At 66.5% G+C, this 27812-nt stretch overlaps 4 protein-coding genes across 8 annotated transcripts; 2 read left to right on the top strand and 2 right to left on the bottom strand.

The window, feature by feature from the left end:
• The first annotated feature begins 422 nt into the window (after positions 1 to 422).
• On the top strand, positions 423 to 7391 carry SCYL1 (SCY1 like pseudokinase 1). The gene is given in 17 exon segments (XM_072920508.1): positions 423 to 677; positions 945 to 1088; positions 1319 to 1441; positions 1601 to 1815; positions 1913 to 2003; positions 2242 to 2397; positions 2801 to 2959; positions 3420 to 3527; positions 3867 to 3980; positions 4109 to 4186; positions 4188 to 4265; positions 4890 to 5078; positions 5552 to 5624; positions 5884 to 6069; positions 6173 to 6255; positions 6325 to 6514; positions 7189 to 7391. Coding segments are annotated over 17 exon segments (2238 nt in total). The 5' UTR covers positions 423 to 539; the 3' UTR covers positions 7302 to 7391.
• An 88-nt stretch (positions 7392 to 7479) lies between these two features.
• On the top strand, positions 7480 to 12197 carry TRPT1 (tRNA phosphotransferase 1). Of its 2 annotated transcripts, XM_072920509.1 has the most exons (7): positions 7480 to 7586; positions 8153 to 8234; positions 8855 to 9012; positions 10214 to 10388; positions 11357 to 11413; positions 11521 to 11631; positions 12018 to 12197. In XM_072920509.1, exons 1-7 carry the CDS (start codon positions 7530 to 7532, stop codon positions 12074 to 12076), a joined length of 699 nt encoding a protein of 232 aa, XP_072776610.1. In that variant the 5' UTR covers positions 7480 to 7529; the 3' UTR covers positions 12077 to 12197. The 2 variants fall into 2 exon arrangements, with proteins under 2 accessions (XP_072776610.1, XP_072776611.1); XM_072920510.1 differs by lacking the exon at positions 11521 to 11631.
• A 318-nt stretch (positions 12198 to 12515) lies between these two features.
• On the bottom strand, positions 12516 to 23481 carry EHBP1L1 (EH domain binding protein 1 like 1). The gene is made up of 17 exons (XM_072920206.1): positions 23265 to 23481; positions 21958 to 22015; positions 21327 to 21422; positions 21161 to 21214; positions 20316 to 20488; positions 19615 to 19727; positions 19400 to 19494; positions 18779 to 18927; positions 18193 to 18241; positions 17202 to 18084; positions 16805 to 17148; positions 16630 to 16731; positions 16216 to 16321; positions 14423 to 14522; positions 14025 to 14098; positions 13056 to 13170; positions 12516 to 12770 (listed from the first exon to the last, which is right to left on the bottom strand). The coding sequence occupies exons 1-17, from the start codon at positions 23366 to 23368 to the stop codon at positions 12683 to 12685; spliced, it is 2703 nt and encodes a 900-aa protein (XP_072776307.1). The 5' UTR covers positions 23369 to 23481; the 3' UTR covers positions 12516 to 12682.
• A 1621-nt stretch (positions 23482 to 25102) lies between these two features.
• ZNRD2 (zinc ribbon domain containing 2) lies at positions 25103 to 27680 on the bottom strand. Of its 4 annotated transcripts, none has more exons than XM_072920505.1 (5): positions 27525 to 27680; positions 27003 to 27115; positions 26673 to 26742; positions 25494 to 25624; positions 25103 to 25454 (listed from the first exon to the last, which is right to left on the bottom strand). In XM_072920505.1, the coding sequence occupies exons 1-5, from the start codon at positions 27538 to 27540 to the stop codon at positions 25188 to 25190; spliced, it is 597 nt and encodes a 198-aa protein (XP_072776606.1). In that variant the 5' UTR covers positions 27541 to 27680; the 3' UTR covers positions 25103 to 25187. The 4 variants fall into 4 exon arrangements, with proteins under 4 accessions (XP_072776606.1, XP_072776608.1, XP_072776607.1 ...); XM_072920507.1 differs by having other exon boundaries at positions 25103 to 25461; positions 25546 to 25624; XM_072920506.1 differs by having other exon boundaries at positions 25105 to 25478; positions 25527 to 25624.
• Between the last annotated feature and the right edge of the window lie 132 nt (positions 27681 to 27812).

Below are 27812 nucleotides of genomic sequence, written 5' to 3'. Positions count from 1 at the left end.
CGCTGTATCGCTGTGAACCCCCATTATCGCAACAGAACCCCCCTGTCGCGACAGGGACCCACAATGACCAATAAACTGAAGTAACGACCGCGCTTGTGTCGTCATTGGGGCTGGAGGGGGGGGAAGGCACTCTTTTACATATGACGTCACTGCCTGTTCGCTCTGACGTCATTGCATCGCGAACTGGGCCCGCTTGGTGACGTCATCGCTGCTTCCTGCCGCGTGTCCCTCACAAGCCCCGCCCCCCGCCGCGCGGGTTTTGGCCCCGCCTTTTTCTCATTGCTGGCCCCTCATTGGTTCTTTCACGCCCCCCTCCAGCCCCTTATTGGCTCTCCCGGGTCCCGCCCTTCGCTCCTCCCATTCTCCACCCCCACGCTCTCATTGGTTCATCCAGACCCCACCCTTCGCCCCTCATTGGCTCACCGGGGCCCCGCCCCTCGGTCCGTCACCGGATCCTCCCGCCCGGCGCCGCCGCCGCTTCCTCCGGGCCCGCTGCGGCCCCGGGACCCGCCGGGAGCCCCGGGAGCCGCGGCCGCGCCATGTGGCTCTTCTCCCGGGACCCGGTGCGGGACTTCCCCTTCGAGCTGGGCCCGCCCGATGCGGACCCCGACGCGGACCCGCAGCCGGACCCCGCGGCGCCGGCCCCGCTCTGGCGGCTGCTGCGGGGCCGCCGCAAGGTGCGGGGGGGGGAGAGTCCCGTGTCCCCGCGTGTGTCCCCTCCCCGTCCCCACACCCTGCATGGCCACGGCCCCGCCACCCCTGCCCCGAGTGCCCCACTACCCCCGTCCTTGTCCCTCGGTGTCCCCATCCCTCATCCCCCGCCCCGGCTGTCTCCTGTCCCCCGTCACCGCCGCGAACCCCGCTGTCCCCATCCCCGTGTCACCGCTGTCCCCATCCCCGTGTCACCGCTGTCCCCCCATCCCCGTCTGTCCCCGTGTCCCCAGGCCGATGGCGCTCCGGTCTCGGTGTTCGCTCACAGCCTGGCCCCGGGGGCGGACCCCGGTGCCACCGGCCTGGCCCGGGCGGGGCTGAAGCGGCTCCGCAGCCTCCGGCACCCCAACATCCTGGGCTACCTGGACAGCCTGGAGGTGACAACAGCGGGGACAGCGGGGGGACACGGGGGGGCACCGGGACATGGGGGTGAGTGGGGGGAAACGGGGACAGCGGGAGGACAGCGGTGACAGGGGCAGTGAGCACTCAGGGGGACACTGGGGGGACACTGGGGGGACACTGGGGACGGTGGTGACAGCGAGGGGACGAAGGAGGGACACAAAAAGGATTTGGGGGGACACGGGGGTGACCCCGAGTGTCCCCCCAGACGGAGCAGTGCCTGTACCTGGTGACCGAGGCCGTGACCCCCCTGCGGCGGCACCTGCGGCTGCACCCCCCGAGCGGGGACTCGGGCGAGCAGGAGGTGGCCTGGGGGCTGCAGCGGCTGCTGGTGAGGGGGGGCCGGGAGGAATTTGAGGGGGGGTCCCTGAGACCTTGGTGGGGGTGGGGGGGGATCCCCAGGGTCTTGGGAGGGTCTCCAGGATCTGGGGGGTTTCTGAGAGGTTTTTTTGGGGGGGGGTTACCGATCACGGGGGTTTTGCCCCCCCAGACGGCGCTGGCGTTCCTGGGGGCCTCGGGGCTCGTTCACCACGCGCTGGGGCTCGACGCCGTCTTCGTGGACCCCGGCGGCGAATGGAAGCTGGGGGGGCTGGAGCGGGTGGCGGCCACCAGCGAGGGGACCCCCACACGCCCCCCCGGTGACCCCCCCCGGCCCCAGGACCCCCCCGAGCTCAGCGACCCCTCCCGAGGCCCGGGGGACCCCTGGTGAGTTGGGGAGGGGACATGAAAAAGAGGGTGGGGGGGGGTTCAGGGGACCACGGGGGTCTCCTGTGCCCCCTCCCCACTGTCACGGCCCCCCCAGGGCAGGGGACATGTGGCGCCTGGGCTGCCTCATCTGGGAGGTCTTCAATGGACCCCTCCCCCGGCCGGGGGCTCTGCGCAGCTTCGGCAAGGTCAGGGACCCCCCCCCAAAAATCCTGGGGACCCCCTGGGTACCCCCAAACACCCGGGATTCCCCAGTTTGACTCCCCTCCAGACTTGTGGATCCCCAAATTCCTGCTCACCCCCCAGACCCCCCCAGGCCCAGGGGTCCCCCTGTCCCCCCAGCCCCTGGGGTGCCCCTGAGCCTGTGTCCCCCTGTCCCCCCAGCCCCTGGGGTGCCCCTGAGCCTGTGTCCCCCTGTCCCCCCAGCTGCCCCCCGGGCTCATCCCGCCCTTCTCGGAGCTGGTGGCGGCGGATCCGGGGGCCCGGCCGGGCCCGGGGCCGCTCCTGGAGCGGCTGCAGCGCCCCGGAGCCTTCCTGGCCTGTGCCCTGGTGCGCACCGGGCTCTTCCTCGAGCATTTCCAGGTTTGCCTTCAGCCTCGCCTCGTCCCTGTTCTGTCACCCTCATCCTCGTGTTCATTGCTGTCCTTTTATCCTCATCCTCGTCCCTGTTCCTCATCCTCGTCCCTGTTTCTAATCCCCATCCTCATCCTCGTCCCTATCGCTGTCTCCTGATCGTTCCTCGATCCTCATCCTCACCCCATTCCCGTGTTCATTCCTGTTCCTTTATCCTCATTCTCATTCCTTTTCCTTAATTTCTGCTTTTTCATCCTCATCTCATCCCCATCCCTGTCCCCTCATCATCATCACCACCATCATCATCATTCTCACTCCTATTCCTTCATCCTCTTCCTCACCTCCATCCCCATCATCCTTCCCCTCGCTGTCCCCTCCTCCCCATCCCTGATGTCCCCCCGACCCCCGGCAGGTCCGGGACCCCTCGGAGCGCCGGACGTTCCTGCAGGAGCTGCCGCCCCTCCTGGAGTCCCTCCCGGGGCCCTTCCGCCGGCACAAGCTGCTCCCGAGGCTGCTCGAGGCCCTGGAGCTGGGCAGCGCCGACGCCAGCGCCCTGCCCCCGCTGCTGCAGGTGAGACCCCCCCCAAAATACCCCCTAAAACCTCCCTGATCCCCCAAATCCCACCCACAACTTCCCTGCCCCCGCTGCTGCAGGTGAGACCCCCCAAAATACCCCCTAAAACCTCCCTGATCCCCCAAATCCCACCCACAACTTCCCTGCCCCCGCTGCTGCAGGTGAGACCCCCCCCAAAATACCCCCTAAAACCTCCCTGATCCCCCAAATCCCACCCACAACTTCCCTGCTCCCACTGCTGCAGGTGGGACCCTCAAAATCCACCCCCAAAATCCCATCCACAACCTCCCAGCTCCCCCTGCCGCAGGTGGGACCCCCCCCCCAAAATACCCCCTAAAACCTCCCTGATCCCCCAAATCCCACCCACAACCTCCCTGCTCCCCCTGCCGCAGGTGGGACCCCCAGAATCCCCCCCAGGAACCCCCATAGCCCCCTGGTCTCCCCCCTGCTCCCCCAGGTGGCGAAGGTCCTGGACCCCCCCGAGTACCAGGAGCGAATCGTCCCCGTCCTCGTCCGGCTCTTCTCGTCCCCTGAGCGGGGCCTGCGGCTGCGGCTGCTGCAGCTGGTGACTGGGAGCACTGGGAGGGACTGGGATGGGACTGGGATGGGACTGGGAGCACTGGGAGGGACTGGGATGGGACTGGGAGTACTGGGAAGGGGCTGGGATGGGACTGGGAGCACTGGGACAGGGCTGGGATGGGACTGGGAGGGACTGGGATGGGACTGGGAGCATTGAGATGGGACTGGGAAGGAGTGGGAAGGAGTGGGAGAGATGGGGGGGTTGCCCATGGGGTTTGGGGCGTCACTGGGAGGGGTCCATGAGCTCAGAGGAGGCTTGGGGGGGGTGATCTGTGTTTTTTGGGGGTCCCTGGGGGTGTTCAGGGGTCTCACGCCCCCTCCCCAGCTCGAGGAGTTCATCGAGTTCCTGCCTGACTCCACGGTGGACTCCCAGATTTTCCCCCACGTCGCCCACGGCTTCCTGGACTCCAACCCGGCCATCCGCGAGCAGACGGTCAAGGTGGGCCCCCAAAACCACCCGGGACCCCCTGAACTACGTGGGCACCCCCAAATGGGTTGGATGCCCCCAAAGTCCCATCTGGGGGTGCCCCCTGACCCCTCCCTGTGTGTGTTCCCCCCCCCCCCCAGTCCATGGTGCTGCTGGCGCCCAAGCTGGGGGAGGGGCGCAGGGGGGGGGAGCTGCCCCGGCTGCTGCTGCGGGTGCAGGGGGGGGGACGCGCTGGGACCCCTGCGCTGCAACGCCACGCTGTGCCTGGGGCGCCTGGCCCCCCACCTGCCCCCCCAGGTGAGCTCTGAGACCCCCTGAACCCCCCCAAAACCCCCCTGCTGTGCCTGGCCCCCACCTGCCCCCCCAGGTGAGCTCTGAGACCCCCTGAACCCCGCCAAAACGCTCCTACACTGGCCCAGTACCTGTGACCCCCCCCCCACCCTGGCTTGGACCACCCAGGACCCCTTTCCCCTCTCCTCATTTTCCCCCAATCCATGTCTCCCTGTCCCCCCTCACTGTCCCCTGTCCCCCCTCAATGTCCCCTGTCCCCTCTCCCTGTCCCCTGTCCCCTCTCCCTGTCCCCTGTCCCTGCTCACTGTCCCTGTCCCCCCTCACTGTCCCCTGTCCCTGTCCCCTGTCCCCTGTCCCTGTCCCCCCTCACTGTCCCCTCTCCCTGTCCCCTGTCCTCCCTCACTGTCCCCTGTCCCTGTCCCTGTCCCCCATCACTGTCCCCTGTCCCCCCTCACTGTCCCCTGTTCCTGTCCCTGTCCCCCATCACTGTCCCCTGCCCCCCATCACTGTCCCCTGTCCCTTTCCCCTGTCCCCCATCACTGTCCCCTGTCCCCCCTCACTGTCCCCTGTCACTGTCCCCTGTCCCCTCTCACTGTCCCCTCTCCCCCCTCACTGTCCCTGTCCCCCCAGACCCGCCGGCGGGTCCTGGCCCCCGCCCTGGCCAGGGCCACCCGGGACCCCTTTCCCCCGGCCCGGGCCGCGGCCGTCGCCGCCTTCGCGGCCACCCACGGCTGCTACTCGCCCCCCGAGGTGGCCGGGCGGGTGCTGCCCCCCCTCTGCGCCCTCACCGTGGACCCCCACCCCGGCGTCCGGCAGCAGGTCAGGGCGGGGAGGGGGCTGGAGGAATTTGGGGAGGGGTCTGGGTGCTGGGGGAGGGACACAGAGGAATTGGGGAGGGGGTTTTGGGGGGTGGGAGGGATGCAGAGAAATTGGGGAGGGGGTTTTGGGGGTTGGGAGGGACCCAGAAAAATTGGGGAGGGGGTTTTGGGGCGCGGGAGGGACACAGAGGAAGTGGGGAGGGGGTTTGGGTGCTGCAGGTCCCGATGAAATGGGGGGGGTGGGGGTCTCAAAATGGGGGGGTCCCACTGAGTGGGGGTCTCTCAGAGCAGAGGGTGCTGGGGAGGGTCCCAGAGCAATTGGGGGGGGGTCCCACGGTGGGGGTCTTGGTGAAACTGGGGGGGTCAGGGTGCATGGGGAGAGTCCCAGAGCAGTTGAGGGGGGCTCCTGAGGGGGGGCTATGGAGGGGTGGGGGTCCCGGGGGGTCTCTCACTGTTGGGGTCGTCCCCCTGCAGGCGTTCCGGGCCATTCGGAGCTTCCTGGAGCAGCTGGAGGCAGCGGCCGAGGCTGGGGGGGAGCAGGAGGGGGGTGAGAAACTGCGGGGGGGGGGGCAAAAATTGGGGAGAAGGGGCAAAAACTGGGGGCAGAGGGCCAAAAATTGGGGGGAGGGGGCCAAAAATTGAGGGGAAGGGGCCAAAAATCAGGGGAAGGGGGAGAAATGATCTGGGGGGAAGGGAGGGAATTGGGGTGGGGGGACAGGGGGTGACATCGGGACTCAGTGGGGGGGGACACGGGGGGGCTTTGGGGGTGTCCCCCCCCCACCGTGACCCCCTCCCCCATCCCACAGACGCCCCCAGCGCCGCTGCCGTGCCGGGGGGAGGCGCGGGGGGGCTGGGGGCGGCCGTGTCCTGGGCTGTCACCGGTGTCACCTCCCTGACAGCGCGGCTGATGGGGGGCGAGGGGGGGGCGGCCCCCGCACAGCCCCCCCACACACAGGGACCCCCGGCTGAAAACCCCACGGCCCCCCCAAAAGGTGAGTGACCCTTCCCCCTTCACACCCCCCCCCCAAATTCCTGACCCCCCACCCCCCCCAAGCCTTGGGGACCCCCCCCGAACCCTCATTGTGCCCCCCCCAGAGCCCCCCAGCGAGGAGCCCCCCCCCGAGGAGCCCCCCCCGGAGGACGCCGATGGGTGGGATGAGGACTGGGGGAGTCTGGAGGTGAGTTTTGGGGAGGGGGATGCGCAGTGGGACCCCCTCCCCATTCCCTCACCTCTGTCCCCTCCCCAGGACATGGAGCTGCCCCAGAGCCCCCCCGCCGGCAGCCCCGAGGAAATGGGGACCCCCCCACAGCCCCCCAGCCCCACGGAGCCCCCCCCCAGCACCCCTCCCCCAGCCGGGGGGGGTGACGAGGGGGGCTGGGGGGTGGGGGGCGAGTGGGGCACTGAGGATGCCTGGGAGGCGCTGCCCAGCCAGCACGGTGAGACCCCTCCCCAAAACCCCCCCATGACACCCCCAGACCCACCCAGGACTCCCTCAGGACCCCCCAGACCCCCCTCTAGGACACCCCAAGACCCTCCCCGGGACAACCTAGACCCCTCAGGACCCCCAGACTCCCCCCAGGACACCCCCAGACCCACCCTGAGACCCCCAAGGCCTGCCTGGGGTTCCCCCCCACCCCCCAGGACCCCAAATAAACCCCTTAGGATCCCTCCCCAGGACCCCCCTCAATACCCCAGTCTCCTGGGACCCCTCCCCAGTATCTTTCGGACCCCAGACGCCCCCCCCCTCCCCCCCGTGATCCCCCTGAACCCCCATTCCCCCCACCCCGACACCCCCCCAGGGCCTCATCCTCTCCGTGTCCCCCCCCCCATCCCCCTGACCCATTTCCCCTTTCCCCCCGATGACCTCACTGTCCCCCCTGACCCCCATTTTGTCCCCCCAGTGACCTCGCTGTCCCCCCCCTGACCCCCATTTTGTCCCCCCCTGACCCCCATTTTGTCCCCCCGGTGACCTCGCTGTCCCCCCCTGAACCCCATTTTGTCCCCCGGGTGACCTCGCTGTCCCCCCCGACCCCCATTTTGTCCCCCCGGTGACCTCGCTGTCCCCCCCGACCCCCATTTTGTCCCCCCGCTGACCTCGCTGTCCCCTCAGGGCCGCCCCCGGGCCGGCGGCAGCGGGAGCAGCAGCGGCGCCGCCAGCTCGAGGCCAAGCGCCGGGCGGCTCCCCGGGGCCCTCAGAAACTGGGGGCGCGGAAACTCGACTGAGGGCTGGGGAGGGGGTCCGGGGGTGGGTAAAATGCCGGTTGTTGTTATTTTGTGCGGAGGGGATCGGTAATAAAACCCCCAGAGCCGTGAGGGCGCCGTGAGGGCTCCGTGAGGCGGCGGCGGAGGCGGGAAGCCGTGAGGGGGACACGTGACCGGGCGGGCACGTGGCGCGGGGCGGGGCCAGGCAGGGGGCGGGGCCGGGCGGCGCGCGGGGTCACGTGTCCCAACATGGCGGGCGGGGAGGGCGCGGGCGCCGCCCAGCGGCGGCGGCGGCGGAAGGAGGAGGTGGGGGGGACCCCAAAATTGGGGTGGGGGACCCCGAAATTGGGGTGGGGGACCCCAAAATTGGGTGGGGGACGCTCCACGAGTATTGGGGACACGGTGGGGGGAGGCGGGGATAGGGGGATTCTTGGGGAAGGGGTGACAAGGACAAGACAGATCGGGGGGGACAACCCAAGGGGGGGGGGGGGGGACACCCCAAGGAGAGGGGAGGGGGGGGAAGAACCCCAAAAATGAGGGGGGCACGAATTCCGGGAGGGGAGAGGACAAGGACATCGAGCGGGAGGGGGGCCCAAGGGGGGGACCCCAGGGATGGGGGGGGACATCAAAGTGGGGGGGGGACACGTGGAGGGCACAGAAATGGGCGGGGGGGGCTTTGGGGGGTCCAGATATTGGGGGGGTTGCTGAAGGGGGAGGGGCATTTGGAGCTTAATTTGGGGAGGGGGTCTAAGATTGGGGGTCGCCCATGGGGGTGGGGGGCTGTGGGTGGTGCCCAGGGGTGGGTTTGGGTCACGTGGGGGGAGGTTGGGGTCCCCCACTGGGGGGGTTGGGGTCACCCTTGGGCCCCCCAGGACCCCGGGGTGCGGCTGTCCAAGGCCCTGAGCTACGTCCTGCGCCACGGGGCTGCGGCCGAGGGGCTGCCCATGGGCCCGGGTGCGTGAGAGCCCAAAACCCGCCCCAAATCTCCCCCAAACCCATCCCAAAATCACACAAATTCCCCTCAAAACTCACCCCAAACCCCCCCACAAAATCTCCTCCAAAACCCACTCCAAATCCCCTGAAAACCTCCCCAACGCTCCACCAAATCTTCTCTAAAGCCCCCTACAAAATCCTCCCCAAAACCCACCTCAAATCCCTCCCAAACCCCCCCCAAAATCTCACAAAATTCTCTCAAAACCCACCCAAACCCCCCCACAAAATCCCCCCCAAAACCCACCCCACAATCACCCCCCAAACTCACCCCAAAATCTCACAAAATCCCCCCAAAACCCACCCCACAATCACCCCCCAAACCCACCCCAAAATCTCACAAAATTCCCTCAAAACCCACCCAAACCCCCCCACAAAATCCTGTGGGACACCCCAAAATTCCCAAAACATCCCCTGGGACACCCCAAATACCTTTTGGGACCCCTGGAACACCCTGAATACTTTTTGGGGGGTCCCCAAATGTCTTTTGCGACCCCCAGAACATCCCCTGGGATGCCCCAAATACCCTTTGGGACCCCCCGAAGGCCCTGACGGGGGTCTGGGGGGGTTTTTTTGGGGGGCAGACGGTTTTGTCGAGGTGGGGGCTCTGCTGCGGCTGCGGCACTTCGCGGGGGTCTCGGAGGGGGACCTGCGCCGGGTGGTCGCCGCTGACCCCAAAGGTCGCTTCGCCCTCCGGCCGGACCCCCTGAGGGTCAGAGCCAACCAGGGGCACTCCCTGCCGGTGAGGGGGGGTCCCTGAGGGGTCTGGGGGGGTCCCTGAGGGGTTTGGGGGGATTTATGGGGGACTGGGGGGGTTCCCGAAGGGTCTGGGGGGGTCCCTGAGGGGTTTGGGGGGGGTGGACAGGGGCTTGGGAAAATTTATGGGGAATTTGGGGGAGTCCCCGTGGGGTTTGAGGGAGCTGGAGAGGGGTCTGGGGGGGTTGGACAGGGGTTTTGGGGGGTCCTCGAGGGGTCTGGGGGGATTTATGGGGGACTGGGGGGGCCCCGAAGGGTCTGGGGGGGTTGGACAAGGGTTTTGGGGGGGTCCTCGAGGGGTTTGGGGGGATTTATGTGGGATTGGGGGGGTCCCTGAGGGGTCTGGGGGGGTCCTCGAGGGGTTTGGGGGGATTTATGGGGGATTGGGGGGGTCCCTGAGGGGTCTGGGGGGGTCCTCGAGGGGTTTGGGGAGATTTATGGGGGATTGGGGGTGTCCCCGAAGGGTCTGGGGGGGTCCCTGAGGGGTTTGGGGGGGTTGGACAGGGGTTTGGGGGGGCTGGAGAGGGGTTTGGGGGGATTTATGGGGGATTTAAAGGGTCCCCGAGGGGTTTTGGGGGCTTCCCGAGGGGTTTGGGGGGATCTTGGAGATCCGGGGTGGAATTTTGGGGGTCCGGGCTGGAATTTTGGTGATCCAGGAGCGTATTTTGGGAGTCCGTGAGGGATTTTGGGGGTCCGGGGTGGGAATTTGGTGATCCAGGAGCGGATTTTGGTGATCCAGGAGCGGATTTTGGGGCTGCGGGGTGGGATTTTGGAGATCCGGGGTGGAATTTTGGAGATCCGGGAGAGATTTTGGTGATTCAGGAGCGGATTTTGGGGGTCCGGGGTGGGATTTTGGTGATCCAGGAGCGGATTTTGGGGGTCCGGGGTGAGATTCTGGGGGTCCGGGCTGGGATTTTGGGGGTTTGGGCTGGGATTTTGGGGGTCCGTGAGGGATTTTGGTGATCCAGCAGCGGATTTTGGGGGTCCGGGCTGGGATTCTGGGGGTCCGGGCTGGGATTTTGGGGGTTTGGGCTGGGATTCTGGGGGTCCGGGGAGGGATTTTGGTGATCCAGGAGCGGATTTTGGGGGTCCGGGAGGGATTTTGGTGATCCAGGAGCGGAATTTGGGGGTCCGGGAGGGATTTTGGGGGTCGCGGCTGCTGCAGGGGGTGTGTGCGGGGGTCGCAGGTGCCGGAGCTGGAGCTGACCCCCCTGCGCAGCCCCGGGGCGCTGCCCCCCACCCTCGCCCACGGCACCCGGCGCCGCCTGTGGGGCGCGATCCGGGCGGGGGGGCTGCGCCCCATGGGCCGGCAGCACCTGCACCTGGCGGGGGGACTGCCGGGGGACTCCGGCCTGCGCAGCGGTGAGTGACCCCCAAAAAAACCCACCCGGGACACCCCAAAAACTGCCCGGGATACCCCAAAAACTCCCCCGGGACACCCCAAAAACTCCCCCGGGATACCCCAAAAACTCCCGAGATCCCCAAACCCCACAGAAACCCCACACTCACCTCGTGGGGTGGACCCTGACATGCGACCCCTCCCCAAAACCAAGCCAGGGCACCCCCAAACCCCCTCGAGCACCCAAAAACCTCCCCGAGACACCCCACAACCCCCCCGAGATCCCAAAACCCCACAGAAACCCCACACTCACCTCGTGGGGTGCGACCCCTCCCCAAAACCAACCCAGGGCACCCCAAAAACGGCCCCGGGACACCCCAAAAACTCCCCCGGGACACCTCAAAAACCCCCGAAATCCCAAAACCCCACAGAAACCCCACACTCGCCTCGTGGGGTGCAACCCCTCCCCAAAACCAACCCAGGGCACCCCAAAAACGGCCCCGGGACACCCCAAAACCCCCCCGAGATCCCAAAACCCCACAGAAATCCCACACTCGCCTCGTGGGGTGCAACCCCTCCCCAAAATCAACCCAGGGCACCCCAAAAACGGCCCGGGGACACCCCAAATCCCCCCCCGGGACACCCCAAAACCCCCCCGAGATCCCAAAACCCCACAGAAACCCCACACTCACCTCGTGGGGTGCGACCCCTGCCCAAAACCAACCCGGGCCATCCCAAAAACTCCCCAAACTCAGCAGGGACCCCCCCAGTGACCCCCCCAAAGCTCCCCAACCCCTTCGGCACCCCCAAATCGTCCCCGAATCCTCTCCAGCCCCCCAAATCCCTTTCTAGGACCCCGCAAATCCTCCTCGAGACCCCCCAGCCTCCCTTCTTCAGCTCCCCAGACCCTCCCAAAGCCCCCCAGGACCCCCCAAAACCCTCCAGGACCCCCCAAAACCCCCCAGGACCCCCCAAATCCCCCTCCCCACAGGGATGAGGTCGGACTCGGAGATCGCCATCATCATCGACGGCCCCCGAGCGCTGGCGGGTGAGGAGGGGTCCCAATTTTTGGGGGTTCCCCGATTTTTGGGGGGCTCCCCGCTGTTCGGGGGTCCCCCCCGATGTCCGTGTGACCCCCCCGGCCCCTCCCCCCAGACGGGATCCCCTTTTTCCGTTCGGCCAACGGGGTGATCCTGACACCGGGGGACGCCCAGGGCCGGATCCCCCCCAAATATTTCCTGCGGGTGCTGCAGCTGCGGCCACATCGTGAGCGGGGGGACCCCAAAACCGGGGGGGGAACCCCAAAATTGGGGGGGTGGAGCGGTTGTTTAGGGAGTTTGGGAGGAGCCTCAAAACTTGGAGGGGGTCAAAGAGTTTGGGGGGATTATTCAGGAATTTGGGGAGGGATCCCAAAATTGGGGGTCTGGGGCGGTCCGGGAGTTTGGGAGGGACCCCAAAATTATGGGGAGGGGTGGGGGGCACCGAGGATTTGAGGGGGACCCCAAAACTGGGGGGAGTTGGGGGGGTGAGGGGGTTTTGGGTGGATTCAGGGTTTGGGGGTGCGGGGCTGGGAGTTGGGGGGGGGGTCAGGATTTTGGGGGGGGTTCCTGTTGCCATGGTAACAACTCCTCTATCCCCCCCCCCCCCCCCAGGGTGTGAACTGCCCCTGGACGGGCCCTGGGACGAGGAGAGGGGAGAGACCCCCGAATGAGGATGGGGGGGAGGTCTGAGCCCCCCCCCCCCCAACAAGGATTTGGGGGTCCCACCTCTCCCCCCGTAAGGATTTGGGGAGGGGGGGGAGGCTGAGCCCAATAAAGCCCCCCCGAGCACCACGAGCGTCACATGGTGGGGTCACACTTTAATCCCCCCCCCAAATAACAGCCGGGGGTCTCAGGACCCCCCCAGTCCCTCCCAGTTTTCCCAAATTTGGTTTCACACAGAAATTTTCCTTTATTGCTGCATCCACCGGGATTTGGGGGGTCCCAGGGGGCCCTGGGGGAGTTTTGGGGGTCCCGGGGTTTGTCCCGGGGAGGTTTTGGGGGTCCCAGGGAGGTTTTGGGGGTCCTGAGGTTTGTCCTGGGGGTTTTGGGGGTTCCGGGGTTTGTCCCGGTGGGGTTTTGGGGGTCCCAGGGTTTGTCTGTCCCGGGGGTTTTGGGGGTCCTGAGGTTTGTCCCGGGGGTTTTGGGGGTCCTGGGGTTTGTCCCGGGGAGGTTTTGGGGGTCCTGGGGAGGTTTTGGGGGTCCCGGGGTTTGTCCCGGTGGGGTTTTGGGGATCCCGGGGTTTGTCCCGGTGGGGTTTTGGGGGTCCCGGGAGTCCCTCAGCAGATCCCACACGTTTCCCTGCGGCCGCAGCGGCGCCGCCGCAGCTCGAGGCTCCTCCGCAGCTCCTCATCCTCCTCCTGCGCCCTGCGGGGGTCGGGGGGCGTCGGGCAGGGCCGGACCCCCCAAAAATCCCTCAGGACCCCCCCCAGGATCCCCCCCGACCCCTCCCCATCCACCCCAAGAGCCCCAAAACCCCCCCAGGAACTCCCTGCGCCACCCCTGCAATTGCTCCTGAACCCCCAAACGCCTCCCGGGACCCCCTGAGACCCCCGGGACCCCCCCCCGCTGTCCCCCCGGTGTCCCCCCGCTGTCCCCCGCTGTCCCCCGCTGTCCCCCCGCTGTCCCCCCGGTGTCCCCCGGTGTCCCCACCTGGACTCGCGGCGGTGCCGGTCCCGCACCAGCCGGTCCCGCCGGTTCACCAGTGCCACCAGTTCCTCCAGTAAGAGCTGCTCGCGCTGCCGCTGCGCCGGCGGCTTCTGCCACTCTGGGGGGTCCCCAAATGTCCCCCAAAAGGTCCCCAAAGCCCTTTGTCGTCCCCCCCCCGCCCCCCTTCCCCGGTGGCTCCTTCTGTGCCCGGAACCCGCCGTGTCCGTGTCCCCAAATGTCCCCAAGCGTTCCCAATGTCCCCCCGTCTTCCCCTGTCTCCAGTGTCCCCCGTGTCCCCTCGATGTCCCAAACGTCCCCCCCGATGTCCCCCTGTCCCCAGTGTCGCCTCGATGTCCCAATATCCCCGTTCCCAATGTCCCCAGTGTCCCCTCGATGTCCCAATATCCCCGTTCCCAATGTCCCCAGTGTCCCCTCGATGTCTCTGTGTCCCCCCAGTGTCACCCACCGTCCCCAGTGTCCCCCCCCCCATTCCCAGTGTCGCACCCTCTGTCCCCAGTGTCCCCTCGATGTCCCAATATCCCCGTTCCCAATGTCCCCAGTGTCCCCTCGATGTCCCAATATCCCCGTTCCCAATGTCCCCAGTGTCCCCTCGATGTCCCAATATCCCTGTTCCCAATGTCCCCAGTGTCCCCTCGATGTCTCTGTGTTCCCCCAGTGTCCCCCCCCATTCCCAGTGTCACACCCTCTGTCTCCAGTGTCCCCTCGATGTCCCAAACGTCCCCCCCGATGTCCCCTCGATGTCCCAATATCCCCGTTCCCAATGTCCCCAGTGTCCCCTCGATGTCTCTGTGTCCCCCCAGTGTCACCCACCGTCCCCAGTGTCCCCCCACTCCATTCCCAGTGTCACATTGTCTGTCCCCAGTGTCCCCTCGATGTCTGTGTCCCCCCAGTGTCACCCACTGTCCCCAGTGTCCCCCCGATGTCCCCAATGTCCCCTGTCCCCTGTCGCACCCTCTGTCCCCAGCAGCCCCCGCAGCTCCCGGCTCAGCAGCTCAAAGCGCCGCTCCAGGTCCCGCTCCTGCGCCCTGGGGTGACAGAGGGGACAGGGGGACAGGGGGGACAGGGGGGACAAAGGGACAGAGGGGACAGAGGGACAGGGGGGACAGGGGGGACAAAGGGACAGAGGGACAGAGGGGACAGGGGGGACAAGGGGGACAAAGGGACAGAGGGACAGAGGGACAGGGGGACAGGGGGACAGAGGGGACAAGGCGGTGTCACCGGGGCTGGCAGAGCCCCCCCCGCAGCGTCCCCAGGGTCCCCTGGCGGACGGGGGGACACAGGGAGGGGACACGGGGTGGAGGTGGCGATGTCACCGCGATGTCGCCGCGGTGTCGCCGCTGTCCCCTCACAGCAGCTGCAGCTCGTCCTGGCGCCGCACCAGCAAATTGCGGCGCTGCACCAGCGAGAACCACTCCCGGAGCAGCCGCTCCTCGCGGGCGGGGTCCGCGCCTGGCGACACATTGGGGACACGTTGGGGACATTGGGGACATCGGGGGGATATTGGGGACGCGGGGACACTGGGGACATCGGGGGGATATTGGGGACACGGAGACGTTGGGGACATCGGGGACACGTTGGGGACATCGGGGGGATTGGGGACATCAGGGGGATATTGGGGACACGTTGGGGACATCGGGGACACGTTGGGGACATCGGGGACATCGGGGGGATTGGGGACATCGGGGAGAGTGGGGACATCGGGGGGATATTGGGGACACGGGGACGTTGGGGACATCAGGGACACGTTGGGGATATCGGGGACATCGGGGAGAGTGGGGAGAGTGGGGAGAGTGGGGACATCGGGGGGATATTTGGGACACGTTGGGGACATCGGGGGGATATTGGGAACGCGGGGACATTGGGGACATCGGGGGGATATTGGGGACACGGGGACATTGGGGACATCGGGGACACGTTGGGGACATCGGGGACATCGGGGAGAGTGGGGACATGGGGGCATATTGGGGACACTGGGGAGAGTGGGGACATCGGGGATATTTGGGACACGTTGGGGACATCGGGGGGATATTGGGGATACGGGGACATCGGGGACATCGGAGGGATATTGGGGACACTGGGACATTGGGGACAAGGGGACGTTGGGGACATCGGGGAGAGCGGGGACATGGGGGGGATATTGGGGACACGGGGACGTTGGGGAGAGTGGGGACATCGGGGAGATATTGGGGACATCAGGGACACGTTGGGGACATCGGGGGCACTGGGGAGAGCGGGGACATCAGGGGGATATTGGGGACACGGGGACGTTGGGGACATCGGGGAGAGCGGGGACATCGGGGGGATATTGGGGACACGGGGACGTTGGGGACACGTTGGGGACATCAGGGACACTGGGGAGAGCGGGGACATCAGGGGGATATTGGGGACACGGGGACGTTGGGGACATCGGGGAGAGTGGGGACATCGGGGGGATATTGGGGACATCAGGGACACGTTGGGGACACGGGGACATTGGGGACATCAGGGGGATATTGGGGACACTGGGACACTGGGGACACGGGGACGTTGGGGACATCGGGGACACGTTGGGGACATCGGGGGGATTGGGGACATCGGGGAGAGTGGGGACATTGGGGGATATTGGTGACACGGGGACGTTGGGGACATCGGGGACATGTTGGGGACACGTTGGGGACATCGGGGACATCGGGGCATATTGGGGACACAGGGACATTGGAGGCATCGGGGAGAGCAGAGACATCGGAGGGATATTGGGGACACGGGGACATTGGAGGTATATTGGGGACACGGGGACATTGGGGACATCAGGGACACATTGGGGACATCAGGGGGATATTGGGGACACGTTGGGGACATCGGGGGGATACTGAGGACATTGGCGGGTATTGGGGACATCGGGGACATTAGAGGGATGTTGAGGGGTATTTGAGACATTGTGGGGACATTGTGGGATATTGGGGACATCGTGGGGACATCAGGACATTGGGGACATCGGGTACATAGGGGACATTGGGGGGCATTGGGGACATCATGGGGACACCAGCAGGACAGGGGGATATCGTGGGTCGTGTGCCTCCGGTGTCCCCATGTCCCCACGCTGTCCCCAATTCCCAAATGTCCCAAATGTCCCCAATGTCCCCGTGTCCCCATGTCCCCTCACCGCTGTCCATCAGCGCCCGCAGTTCCCGCTCCAGCGCCGGGGCCTGAGCGTCCAACCGGGCCTGGTCCTGCTCCAGGGCCACCAGCTCGGCCACCACCCACTGTCCCTGTCACCCATGGGGACACCGGGGTCACCCCAGGGCCACCAGCTCGGCCAGCACCCACTGTCCCTGTCACCGCGGGGACACCGGGGTCACCCACAGGGTCACCCCAGGGCCACCCACTGTCCCTGTCACCCCAGGGACACCGGGGTCACCCCTGGGGTCACCCCAGGGCCACCCACTGTCCCTGTCACCGCGGGGACACCGGGGTCACCCCAGGGCCACCCGTGGCTGTCTCTGCCCTCCTCCCGTGTCCCCCATTGTCCCCAAGGTCCCTCCCAGTGTCCCCAAGGTGTCCCCCCCGTGCCCCCTACCCCGCTCTCCTCCTCGGGGGGCTCCGGGGGCTCCCTGGGGGTCTCTGGGGGGGGACACGGGGGTGACCCCGAATCCCCCCGGGGGGGTCCCGCGGCGTCACCCTGGGGACAGAGGGGGGGGGTCAGGGGGGGCCACCCTGGGGGGGCTTAGGGGGGCTCTGGGGGGGGGTCTCACCTTCGGGGGGGGGTCCCGCAGGCGGGGGAGGCTCCTGGAGCGGGGGGGGGGCGTGGGGAGACCCCTCCCCACCCCCACGGGCCGGGGGGGGGGCCCGGGCCCGGCCGCCCCCTCCCCAAAGGCTGGGGGGGGGTCCTGGAGAGGCTGGGGGGAGCCCCCCCCCTCCCCAGCCTCATTTTGGGGGTCCCGGGGGAGGTTGAGTGGGGGTCCCCCCTGGGCTGGGTCAGTCTGGGGGTCCTGGGGGGGCTCCCCCTCCACGGGGGGGTCTGGGGGCGCCCCCCCTCGGTGGGGCCGAGCTGGGGGGGGGCTGGGGGGGTCTCTTGGGGCTCCTCCTCGGTGACGTCACTCTGGGGGTCCGGGGGGGTCCCGGGAGGGGTCGTTTGGAGCCCCCCCTCACTGATGCTGATTTGGGGGTCCGGGGGGGTCCCGGTTTGGGTCTCTGGGGGGGTCCGGGGGTCCTGGGGGGGCTCTTGGGGCCCCCCCTCGGTGACGCTGATTTGGGGTTCCGGGGGGGTCCCGGGAGGGGTCGTTTGGGGGCCCCCCTCAATGACGTCACTCTGGGGGTCCGGGGGGGTCCCGGGCGGGGTCGTTTGGGGCCCCCCCTCGCTGATGCCGATTTGGGGGTCCGGGGGGGTCCCGGGAGGGGTCGTTTGGGGCCCCCCCTCAATGACGTCACTCTGGGGGTCCGGGGGTGTCCCGGGGGGGGTAATTTGGGACCCCCCCTCGGTGACGTCACTCCGGGGGTCCGGGGGGGCCGTTTGGAGCCCCCCCTCACTGACGCTGATTTGGGGGTCCGGGGGGGTCTCGGTTTGGGTCTCTGGGGGAGTCTGGGGGTCCCGGGGGGGCTCTTGGGCCCCCCCCTCGGTGACGCTGATTTGGGGTTCCGGGGGGGTCCCGGGAGGGGTCGTTTGAGGCCCCCCCTCGGTGACCTCACTCTGGGGGTCCGGGGGGGTCCTGGTTTGGGTTTCCGGGGGGTTCTGGGGGTCCTGGAGGGTCTCTCGGGGCCCCCCCTCGCTGGAGCCGCTCCGGGGGTTGGGGGGGGCCGTTTGGGGCCCCCCCTCACTGACGCTGATTTGGGGTTCCGGGGAGGTCCCGGGGGGGGTAATTTGGGGCCCCCCCTCGGCGATGTCACTCCGGGGGTCCGGGGGGGTCCCCGGGGGGGTCCCCAGGATCGCTCGGACCTGGCTGAGGAAGGTCATGACCCCCAGGGGGTCGGGGGTCTCCATGTCCGAGGGGTCCAGGAGCCGCGGGACCCCCAGGGCCGCGAAGGCGTCGAAGGCCTGTGGGGGGAGGGGCGGGGGAGGTACGGATTTGGGGGGGGGGGCAGTCAGTGGGGGGGGGGGTCTCCATCCCTGGAGCCCCCCGCGCCCCCCACCCCCCCCACGCACCCGTTTGTTGTTGCCCCGGGGGTCCCGCGGGTCCAGAGCCTCGAAGTCACTGTGGGGTGGGGAGGGGGGGGACATTGGGGGGGGGTCTTTGGTCACTGAGGGGGTCCCCAAGTGACACAAACGCCCCCCAGTGCTCACCCCCACACCCAAGGGGTCCCCCCAACATCCCCGGGGTGCCTTGACCCCCCCATCACCCATGGGTGGCCCCCAAAAATTGCTCCTCAAACCCCCCAAGGACCCCCCAGTCCCCTCCTGGGTGTCCCCTCTGTCCCCTGTCAGCCCCCCAAACCTTCCAGGACCCCCCCAAATCCCCCAAGACCCCCCCAAACCCCCCAGGACCCCCCAAACCTTCCAGGACCCCCCCAAACCCTCCAGGACCCCCCAAACCTTCCAGAACTCCCCCCCATGTCCCCCCCAAACCCTCCAGAACCCCCCCAGGACCCCCTAAACCCCCCAGGACCCCCCCCATGTCCCCCCCAAGCCCTCCAGGACCCCCCCAAACCCTCCAGGACCCCCCCAGGACCCCCCCAAACCCTCCAGGACCCCCCCCCGTGTCCCCTCCCCGCCCCCCCAGCCCCCCCCTCACATCTCTCGGGGTCTCAGCCGGTGCAGGAGGGCGCAGAACCCCAACCCGCTGCTCCAGGACCCCCCGAAATCGGTGACGGCGACCCCCCGGTACCCGGCCGTGACCCCCCGGCACCAGGCCAGGAGCGCCCCGCGACCCCCGGGGGGGTCCTGAGGGGGGCACGGGGGGGGGTCAGCTCAGAGAGACCCCCCCAACAGCCAGAGACCCCCCCCAGAACCCAGAGCCCCCCCCAAAACCCAGAGACCCCCCCCAAAACACAGAGACCCCCCCCAAAACCCAGAGACCCCCCCCAAAACCCAGAGACCCCCCCAGAACCGAGACCCCCCAAAACCCACAGACCCCCCCAAATCCCAGAGACCCCCCAAAACCCACAGACCCCCCCCCAGCACCCAGAGACCCCCCCAGCCCCAAAATGGGGGAGGGGGAACGGCCCCAACCCCCCCCACCCCCATGGGACCCCCCCCTCAATTCAGGGGGTCCCCAAACTCCCCCCCCTCCCCCTCCCCCAATTCAGGGGGTCCCCAAACTCCCCCCCCTCCCCCTCCCCCAATTCAGGGGTCCCCAAACTCCCCCCCCTCCCCCTCCCCCAATTCAGGGTCCCCGAACCCCTCCCCCACTCACGGCGCTGATTTCGGGGGGGGTCTCTGGGTCCCCCCCCGGCTCCGGGGGGTCCCTCCGGGTCCCCAAATTCGGGGGGTCCCCGCTGGGGGGGGGCGCTGGGGGAGAGGAGGGTCAGGGACCCGCGGGGGGGGGGCTGGGCTCGTGTGTCCCCCCCAGAGCCACCCCCGGCATTGGGGGGACACCTTGGGGACACCTTGGGGACATTGGGGACCCACCTGGGGGCGCGGGGGGGGCGCCCCCCTCGTCCTCGGGGTCACTCTCGAAGTCCCCCAGGTCGGCCACGTCCCCGGGGGGGCTCAGGCTGGTGACACTCCGCATGTCCTCGTCCCTGGGGGGGGGGACAGTGTCCCCAGGGCGTCCCCGAGCCCCCCCCCCCGTGTCCCCAAAGTCATTGTGACCCCTCAGTGTCCCCACTGTGACCCCTCAGTGTCCCCTCAATGTCCCAACTGTGCCCCCCCCCCCACCCAGCCATGGCCCCAGTGTGCCCCCAGTGTCCCCAAGGTGTCCCCAATGTCCCCAATGCCCCTTCAATGTCCCCAAAGTCCCCAATGTCCCTTCAGTGTCCCCAATGTCCCCATCCCCCAATGTCCCCTTGATGTCGCCAATGTCCTCCCTGTCCCCATGTCCCCCAGTGTCCCCTCACTGTCCCCAATGTCCCCAATGTCCCTTTGATGTCCCCAATGTCCCCAATGTCCCTTTGATGTCCCCAATGTCCCCAATGCCCCAATGTCCCTTCAACGTCCCCAGTGTCCCCATTCCTCCAATGCCCCCAATGTCCCCCCTGTCCCAGATGTCCCCAATGTCCCCGATGTCCCCAATGTCCCCAATGTCCCCCCTGTCCCTGATGTCCCCAGTGTCCCCAGTGTCCCCAATGTCCCCAGTGTCCCCAATGTCCCCCTGTCCCCCCGGTGCCTACGTGGGGTGTCCCTCCAGCAGGACGAGCCCGCGCAGCCGCAGCCGCAGCGTGGCCGTTGTCACTTTGCGGCTGCGGGGCCGCAGGGACAGTGACACGGGGGTGTCCCCAACCCCCGCCAGGCGCCCCAACTCCAGCGGGGCCGCGGCCACCACCGAGCGCCGCCCCCGCGACTCCTGCGGGGACAGCGGGGACAGCTGGGGACAGCAGGGACAGCTGGGGACACCCAGGAACACCCAGGGGACACCCAGGGACACCCAGGGGACATTTGGGGACACCCAGGGGATGCCCAGGGGACACCCAGGGACATCCAGGGGACACTTCGGGACACCCAGGGGACATTTGGGCACACCCAGGGGACATTTGGGGACACCCAGGAGACACCCAGGAACACCCACGGGACACCCGGGGACACCGGGGACACCCATGGGACATTTGGGGACACCTGGGAGATGCCCAGGGACATGCAGGGGACACTTGGGGACACCCAGGGGATGCTCAGGGACACCCAGGGACACCCATGGGACATTTGGGGACACCCGTGGGAGATTTGGGGACACCTGGGAGATGCCCAGGGACACCCAGGGGACATTTGGGGACACCCGGGAGATGCCCAGGGACATGCAGGGGACACTTGGGGACACTGGGGACACCCAGGGGACACTTGGGGACACCCAGGGGATGCTCAGGGACACGCAGGGACATCCAGGGGACACTTGGGGACACCCAGGGGACACCCAGAGACCCCAGAGACCCCCGGTGACTCTGGTGTCCCCCCACCCAGTGTCACCCCGGGGACCCCCCCGGTTCCCCCCCCCCCGTTTTTGGGGTGCCCCCGCCCCCCTCACGTTGACCACGAGGAAGTTCCAGATTTTGTCATCGAAGGTGGTGGCCTGGGGGTCCTGGGGGGGGAGGGGGGGTCAGGGGGGTCTTGGGGGGGAGGGGGGGTCCAAAAGGGTCGGAGTGGGGTGGGGGAGGGTCTGAAGGGGGGTCCGGGTTTTGGGGGGTCCGTACCCGGTACAGGGTCACGACCACCTCGAGGGTCTCGGGCACCACCCAGACCACCATCCCCCGCTGCGGGTTCTGGATGCCCGGCTGCCACCTGCGGGGCTGCACCCCCCGTCAGGGACCCCAAAACATCCCTGAGCCCCCCAAAACATCCCTGAGACCCCCAAAACATCCCTGAGCCCCCCAGAACCCCCAAATCATCCCTGAGCCCCCCAAAACATCCCTGACCCCCCCCCAGAACCACCAAATCATCCCTGAGCCACCCCGAAACCCCCAAATCACCCCTGAGCCCCCCAGAACCCCCAAATCATCCCTGAGCCCCCCAAAAAATCCCTGAGCCCCCCAGAACCCCCAAAACATCCCTGAGCCCCCAAAACATCCCTGAGCCCCCCCATAACCACCAAAACATCCCTGACCCCCCTCCCAGAACCCCGAAATTATCCTTGAGACCCCCGGGACCCCAAACCACCCCTGATCCCCCAAACCCCCCGGGACCCCCCAAACCCCACCCAGGACCCCCAAACCTCCCCAGGACCTCCCCGGGACCCCAAACCCCCCCAAACCCCCCTGGGACCCCCCAAACCCCCCTGGGGACCCCCAAACCCCCCCAGGACCCCCAAACCCCCCCGACCCCCACCTTGGAGCAGACCCTGCGCTGCCGCCGGCTCCACACCACCGTCACTCTGTCGGGGGTCCTGGGGGGGCGGGACCCCCAAATTCAGCCCCCCCACCCAAATCACCCCCCCCGGGACCCCCAAACTCACCCCACACCCCCCAAATTCCCCCGGGACCCCCAAACTGATCCTACACCCCCATATCCTCCCCCCGGGACCCCCAAACTCAACCCACACCCCCCAAATTCCCCCGGGACCCCCAAACTGATCCTACACCCCCATATCCCCCCCCGGGACCCCCAAACTGACCTCCCCCCCCCCCCGGGACCCCCAAATTCATCCCACTCCCCAAATCCCCCCCAGGGACCCCCAAACTGACCCCCCCTCCCCTCCCCCACCCTCGGAGGGGGGGTCGCGGCTAAATTTGGGGCGGGGGGGGAAACCGGACACCCCCGGGGGGGGGGAGGGGAGGGAAGGGGGGGGTTCGCCCCCTCCCCCCCCCCCCCGGGTTATTTTTAGCCCGACCCCATTTATGGAGATTTTCAACTCAAAATGAACCGGGGGGGGATTTTTGGGGGGTCGGGGGGGGTTCTAAGGGATTTTAGGGGTGTGGGGAGGGGGGGGGCGTTGATTTGAGGGGTTTTTTGGGGGTCCCGGGGGGTTTTGGGGTCCCGGGGGTTTTTTTTGGGGGGGGGGTCTCAGAGATTTGGGGGTTCCCGTGGGGGGTTTTGGGTCCCTCCCCCACTCTTGGGGGGGGTCTCGGGGTTTTTTTTTTTGGGTGGGGGGAAATCCCATGAATTTTGGGGGGAATCCTGGAAGAATTTGGGACTTTCCACCGATTTTTGGGGGGTCCCGGGAGGTCGGGAGGTGTCTCCGGGATTTGGGGGGGGTCCCGTGGTTTTTTTAGGGGGGGATCCCATGAATTTGGGGGAAATCCTGGAAGGGTTTGGGGCTCCCACGGATTTTAGGGGGGGGCTCTGGGATTTGGGGGGTGTCTCGGTGATTTGTGGCGTTCCCCGGGGATTTGGGGGGGATCTCGATGATTTGGGGGGGGTCTCTGAGATTTGGGGGGGGGTCTCTGGGATTTGGGGGGGGTTCTCTGGGATTTGGGGGGTGTCTCTGGGATTTGGGGGGGTTCTCTGGGATTTGGGGGTGCCCCGGGGATTTGGGGGGGTCTCTGGGATTTGGGGGTGTCACAGGGGGGTCTCTGGGATTTGGGGGTGCCCCGGGGATTTGGGGGTGCCCCGGGGATCTGGGGGTGGTCTCTGGGATTTGGGGGTGTCCCAGGGGATTTGGGGGGGTCTCTGGGATTTGGGGGGGGGTCACTCACCAGCCGCCCCCCCCCTCCAGCAGCAGCTCCTCCAGGCGCGCCCTGAACCGAACTTTGGCCGCGCGTTTCCCCGCGCGCTGCAGCCGCTTCCAGACGCTCCCCATGGACCCCCCAAAAAAACCCCAAAAATCCCCAAATTCCCCCCGGGGGGTCCCCAAAATCCGCCCCGCACCCCCCGCCCCTCCCCCACTCCTGACACCGCCGCGATCGCGATTGTCGCGACAGCCCCGCCCCTCCCCCCCCCGTGGGAAATCGGAGAGGGGGGAGGGGCCGCCCCTCCCCCACCCCCCCAGTGCGGCCCCTCCCCCCCCCCCGGGGGAATTTGGGGCGATTTTGGGGTGAAATCCGCGGGTTTGAGGTTTTGGTTTGGTTCCGATTTCGTCACAAGGATTTTACCCCAAATCTGTTTTATATCAAATCATTTTATCCCAAATTTATTTTATATCAAACCCTTTTGTACCAGATTTTATATCGAATCCCTTTTATCCCAAATTTTATATAAAATCCTTTTATCCCCAATTTATTTCATATCAAACCCTTTTATCCCAAATTTATTGTATATCAAACCCTTTTGTATCAGATTTCATATCAAATCCCTTTTATCCCAAATTTTATATCAAATCCTTTTACCCCAAATTTTATATCAAATCCTTTTAACCCAAATTTATTTTACATCAAATTTATATAAATTTTACCCGAAATTTATTTTATATCCAATCCTTTTATCCCAATTTTATATCCAATCCTTTTATCCCAAATTTTATATAAAATCCTTTTATCCCAAATTTATTTTATAACAAATCCTTTTATCCGAAATTTATTTTATATCCAACTTTTTTATCCCGAATTTATTTTATACAAATCCCTTTTATATCAAATTTATTTTATATCCAGTCCTTTTTATCCTAAATTTATTTTATATCACACTCTTTTACCCCAAACTTATTTTATATCAAACCCTTTTATCCCAAATTTATTTCTATGAGATCCTTTTATAGCAAATTCCTTTTATCCCAAATTCATTTTATATCAAATCCTTTTCTAGAAAATCCGTTTTATATCAAACCCTTTAATATCAAATCCCTTTTATACTAAATTCTATCACATAAAATCCCTTTTACACCAATTTTTTTCTCTATAAAATCCCTTTTACATCAATTTTTTCCCTATAAAATCCCTTTTTCACCAAACCCTTCCCCCAAATTCACACCAAATCCACTTTACACCGATTTATTTCCTACAAAACCCCATTTTCACCACCCCAAATCCCTCTGACACCCCATTTTTTCCCACAAAAACCCCGTTTTTAGCCCATTTTCAGCCCAGCTTTAGCCGGGATTTAACCCTTTAAACCACCCGACTCCGTTTCACAGTGGAGCGTCCGTCCCGCCCGGCACCGGTGGCACCGGGGGGGGGCCCGGGGGTGGCGCCGGGGGCGGTTCGGGATGTCCCGGGGGGTGCCCGGTGTCACCGGGAGGGCTCGGTGTGTCCCGGGGGGGACCCGGGGGGGTGCCCGGTGTCACCAGGAAGGTTCGAGGTGTCCCGGGAGATCCCGAAGTGTCATCAGGGGGGCCCGGGGGTGTTACCGGGAGGGGCTCGGGGTGTCCCGGGGGTGTTCCAGGGGGTGCCCGGTATCACCGGGAAGGCTCGGTGTGTCCCGGGGGGTGCCCGGGGGGGTGCCCGGTGTCACCGGGGGGGTCCCGGTTGTTACCGGGAGGGGCTTGGGATGTCCCGGGGATGTCCCAGGGGGGTGCCCGGTGTCACCGGGAGGGTTCGGCATTTCCCGGGGGGTGCCCGGTGTCACCGGGAGGGTTTGGTGTGTCCCGGGAGGGGGCCCGGTGTCACCGGGAGGGCTCGGTGTGTCCCGGGGGGGGTGCCCGGTGTCACCGGGAAGGCTCGGTGTGTCCCGGGGGGGGCCCGGTGTCACCGGGAGGGCTCGCTGTGTCCCGGGGGTGTCCCGGGGGCGCTCCCGGGCAGCTCCAGGTCGCGCAGCCCCCGCAGGGCGTGGGCGCAGTCCCGCATGAGGCGGCAGAGCCGCGCGCTGCCGTCCACGGAGCCGGTGCGGGGCAGCTCCCGGGAGGCCCAGAGCAGCTTCTGCAGCAGCGCCGCCCGCGCCGCCGCCACCGCCGCACCGGGGGAACCGGGACAGCCGGGGAAATCCGCACCGGCACCGGCGGAACCGGGGAAATCGGCACCGGCACCGGCGGAACCGGGACAGCCGGGGAAATCCGCACCGGCACCGGCGGAACCGGGACAAGCGGGGAACTCGGCCCCGGCGCCGTCCCCGTCAGCCCCGGGGGCAGCGGGAGCCGCTCCCCGCGGAGCCGCCGCCGCCGCTGAGCCGCGCTCGGGCCGCGGAGCTGCGGGGGAGGGGAGGGAGGGGGTCGGGGGGCCGCAGATTTTGGGGTTCTGCCCCTCCCCCCCCAATGGCTTCAGGTCCAAAACTCCCAAATATTTGCAGCCCCCCCCCCCACCCCCATCCTCAAATTGCCGCCCTCGGCACCCTCTGCTCCCCACTCCCAAAATCCCCAATTTTCCCCCAAATTCCCCTCCCCCATCCCCAATTCCCCCCAAATTCTCCTCCCCCACCCCCAAAATCCCCAATTTCCTCCTAAATTCCCCTCCCCCGCCCCCAAAATCCCCAATTCCCCCCCAAATTCCCCTCCCCCACCCCCAAAATCCCCAATTTCCCTCCAAATTCTCTTCCCCCCACCCCCAAAATCCCCAATTTCCTCCCAAATTGTCCTCCCCCACCCTCAAAATCCCCAATTCCCCCCCAAATTCTCCCTCCCCCAACCCCAAAATCCCCAATTTTCCCCAAATTCCCCTCCCCACCCCCAAAATCCCCAATTTCCCCCCAAATTCCCCTCCCCACCCCCAAAATCCCAAATTCCCCCCCAAATTCCCCTCCCCTACCCCCAAAATCCCCAATTCCCCCCCAGATTCCCCTCCCCCACCCCCAAAATCCCCAATTTCCCCACAAATCCCCTCCCCCACCCCCAAAATCCCCTATTCCTCCGAAATTCCCCTCCCCCAACCCCAAAACCCCCCAATTCCCCCCAAATTCCCCTCCCCCACCCCCAAAATCCCCAATTCCCCCCAATTCCCGCCCCCCACCCCTCAAAAAATCCCCAATTTCCCTCCCCCACCCCCAAAATCCCCAATTTTCCCCCAAATTTTCGTCCCCCACCCCCAAAATCCCCAATTTCCCCCCAAATTCCCCTCCCCCACCCCCAAAATCCCCAATTCCCCTCCCCACCCCCCAAAAAATCCCCAATTCCCGCCCCCCACCCCCCAAAAAATCCCAAATTTCGCTCCCCCACCCCCCAAAAAATCCCCAATTCCCCTCCCCCACCCCTAAAATCCCCAATTTCCACCCCAAAATGCCCCAAATTCCCCCCCTCGTACCGTTCCCCCCCTCGGGCTCCTGGCAGCTCACGCACAGCAGCCGCTGCTCCTTGTCCTGCAGCAGAATCGTCTGGGGGGGCACCGGGGGCGTCACGGGGCACCGGGACCCCTCCACCACCCCCCCCCGGTACCCCCGAAATTCCCGGGAGGGTCCCGGTACCCCCAAATTCCCGGGACCCCTCCCCCCTCCCGCCCATTCCCAATCCCAGGAAGGTCCCGGCTCCTCCTCCCCTCTCCCCCCGTTCCGACCCCTCCCCGTTCCCGAGGGGTTCCCGGGGGGTTCCCGAGGATCCCGGGGGTTCCCGGGGGGTCCCGGTGCTCCCCGCTCACCCCGCACTCCGGGCAGCAGCTCCCCAGCATTCGGTACCCCCGCAGCAGCAGCGCCCCCATGGCCCGGCTCGCCCGGTCCAGCCGCTCCCGCCGCGCCTCGGCCTCGTCCGCGCCTGGGGGGGAACCGGGAGGGGGTCTCGGTTACCGGGGAGGGAGTCTCGGTTACCGGGGTGGGGGGTCTGGGTTACCGGGAAGGGGGTCTCGGTTACCGGGGGGATGTCTCGGTTACCGGGGTGGGGGGTTTGGGTTACCGGGAAGGGAGTCTCGGTTACCGGGGGGATGTCTGAGTTACCGGGGGGGAAGGTCTGGGTTACCGGGAAGGGTGTCTCGGTTACCGGGGGGGTCCCAAACCGCGGGGAGGGCGGGTTAAGGAGTCTGGGATGAGCTGAGGGAGACTCGGAGGGGCGGGAAGGGGCACGGAGGGGCCCGGGGAAGGTCCCGGTGGCGAGGAGGGTTCCGGGGTGATTCCCGGTGCTGAGGGGGGGTCCCGGTGGGGTCCCGGGGGTCCCGCCGGTGCCTCACCGCCGTTCAGCGCCATGGCCGCTGCGAAAACGGCGTCGCGCAGGAAATGACGTCACAAAAGCCACTCGAGTCAGGGCGGAAAAAACGACGCGGGATTTCCGGGTGCCAAAATCAGCCCCACGGTCCGACAGTGAAACGGGGTCGGGCCCCCTTGCGGCGTAAATTTGCATAACCCCGCCTCTCTCCCGCCACAGACCCCGCCCCTCCCTTCCGGAAATCGGATTGGCCGCTGACTTCATTTGCATTCGCTCCGCCCACGACCTCATTTACATATCTCGCGCTAGATTT

The sequence above is a fragment of the Taeniopygia guttata genome, chromosome 31, assembly GCF_048771995.1.
Source record: "Taeniopygia guttata chromosome 31, bTaeGut7.mat, whole genome shotgun sequence".
NCBI classification, from domain to species: domain Eukaryota; kingdom Metazoa; phylum Chordata; class Aves; order Passeriformes; family Estrildidae; genus Taeniopygia; species Taeniopygia guttata.
The sequence above is the reverse complement of the archived record's forward strand: the minus strand, read 5'-3'. Positions and strand labels throughout refer to the sequence as shown.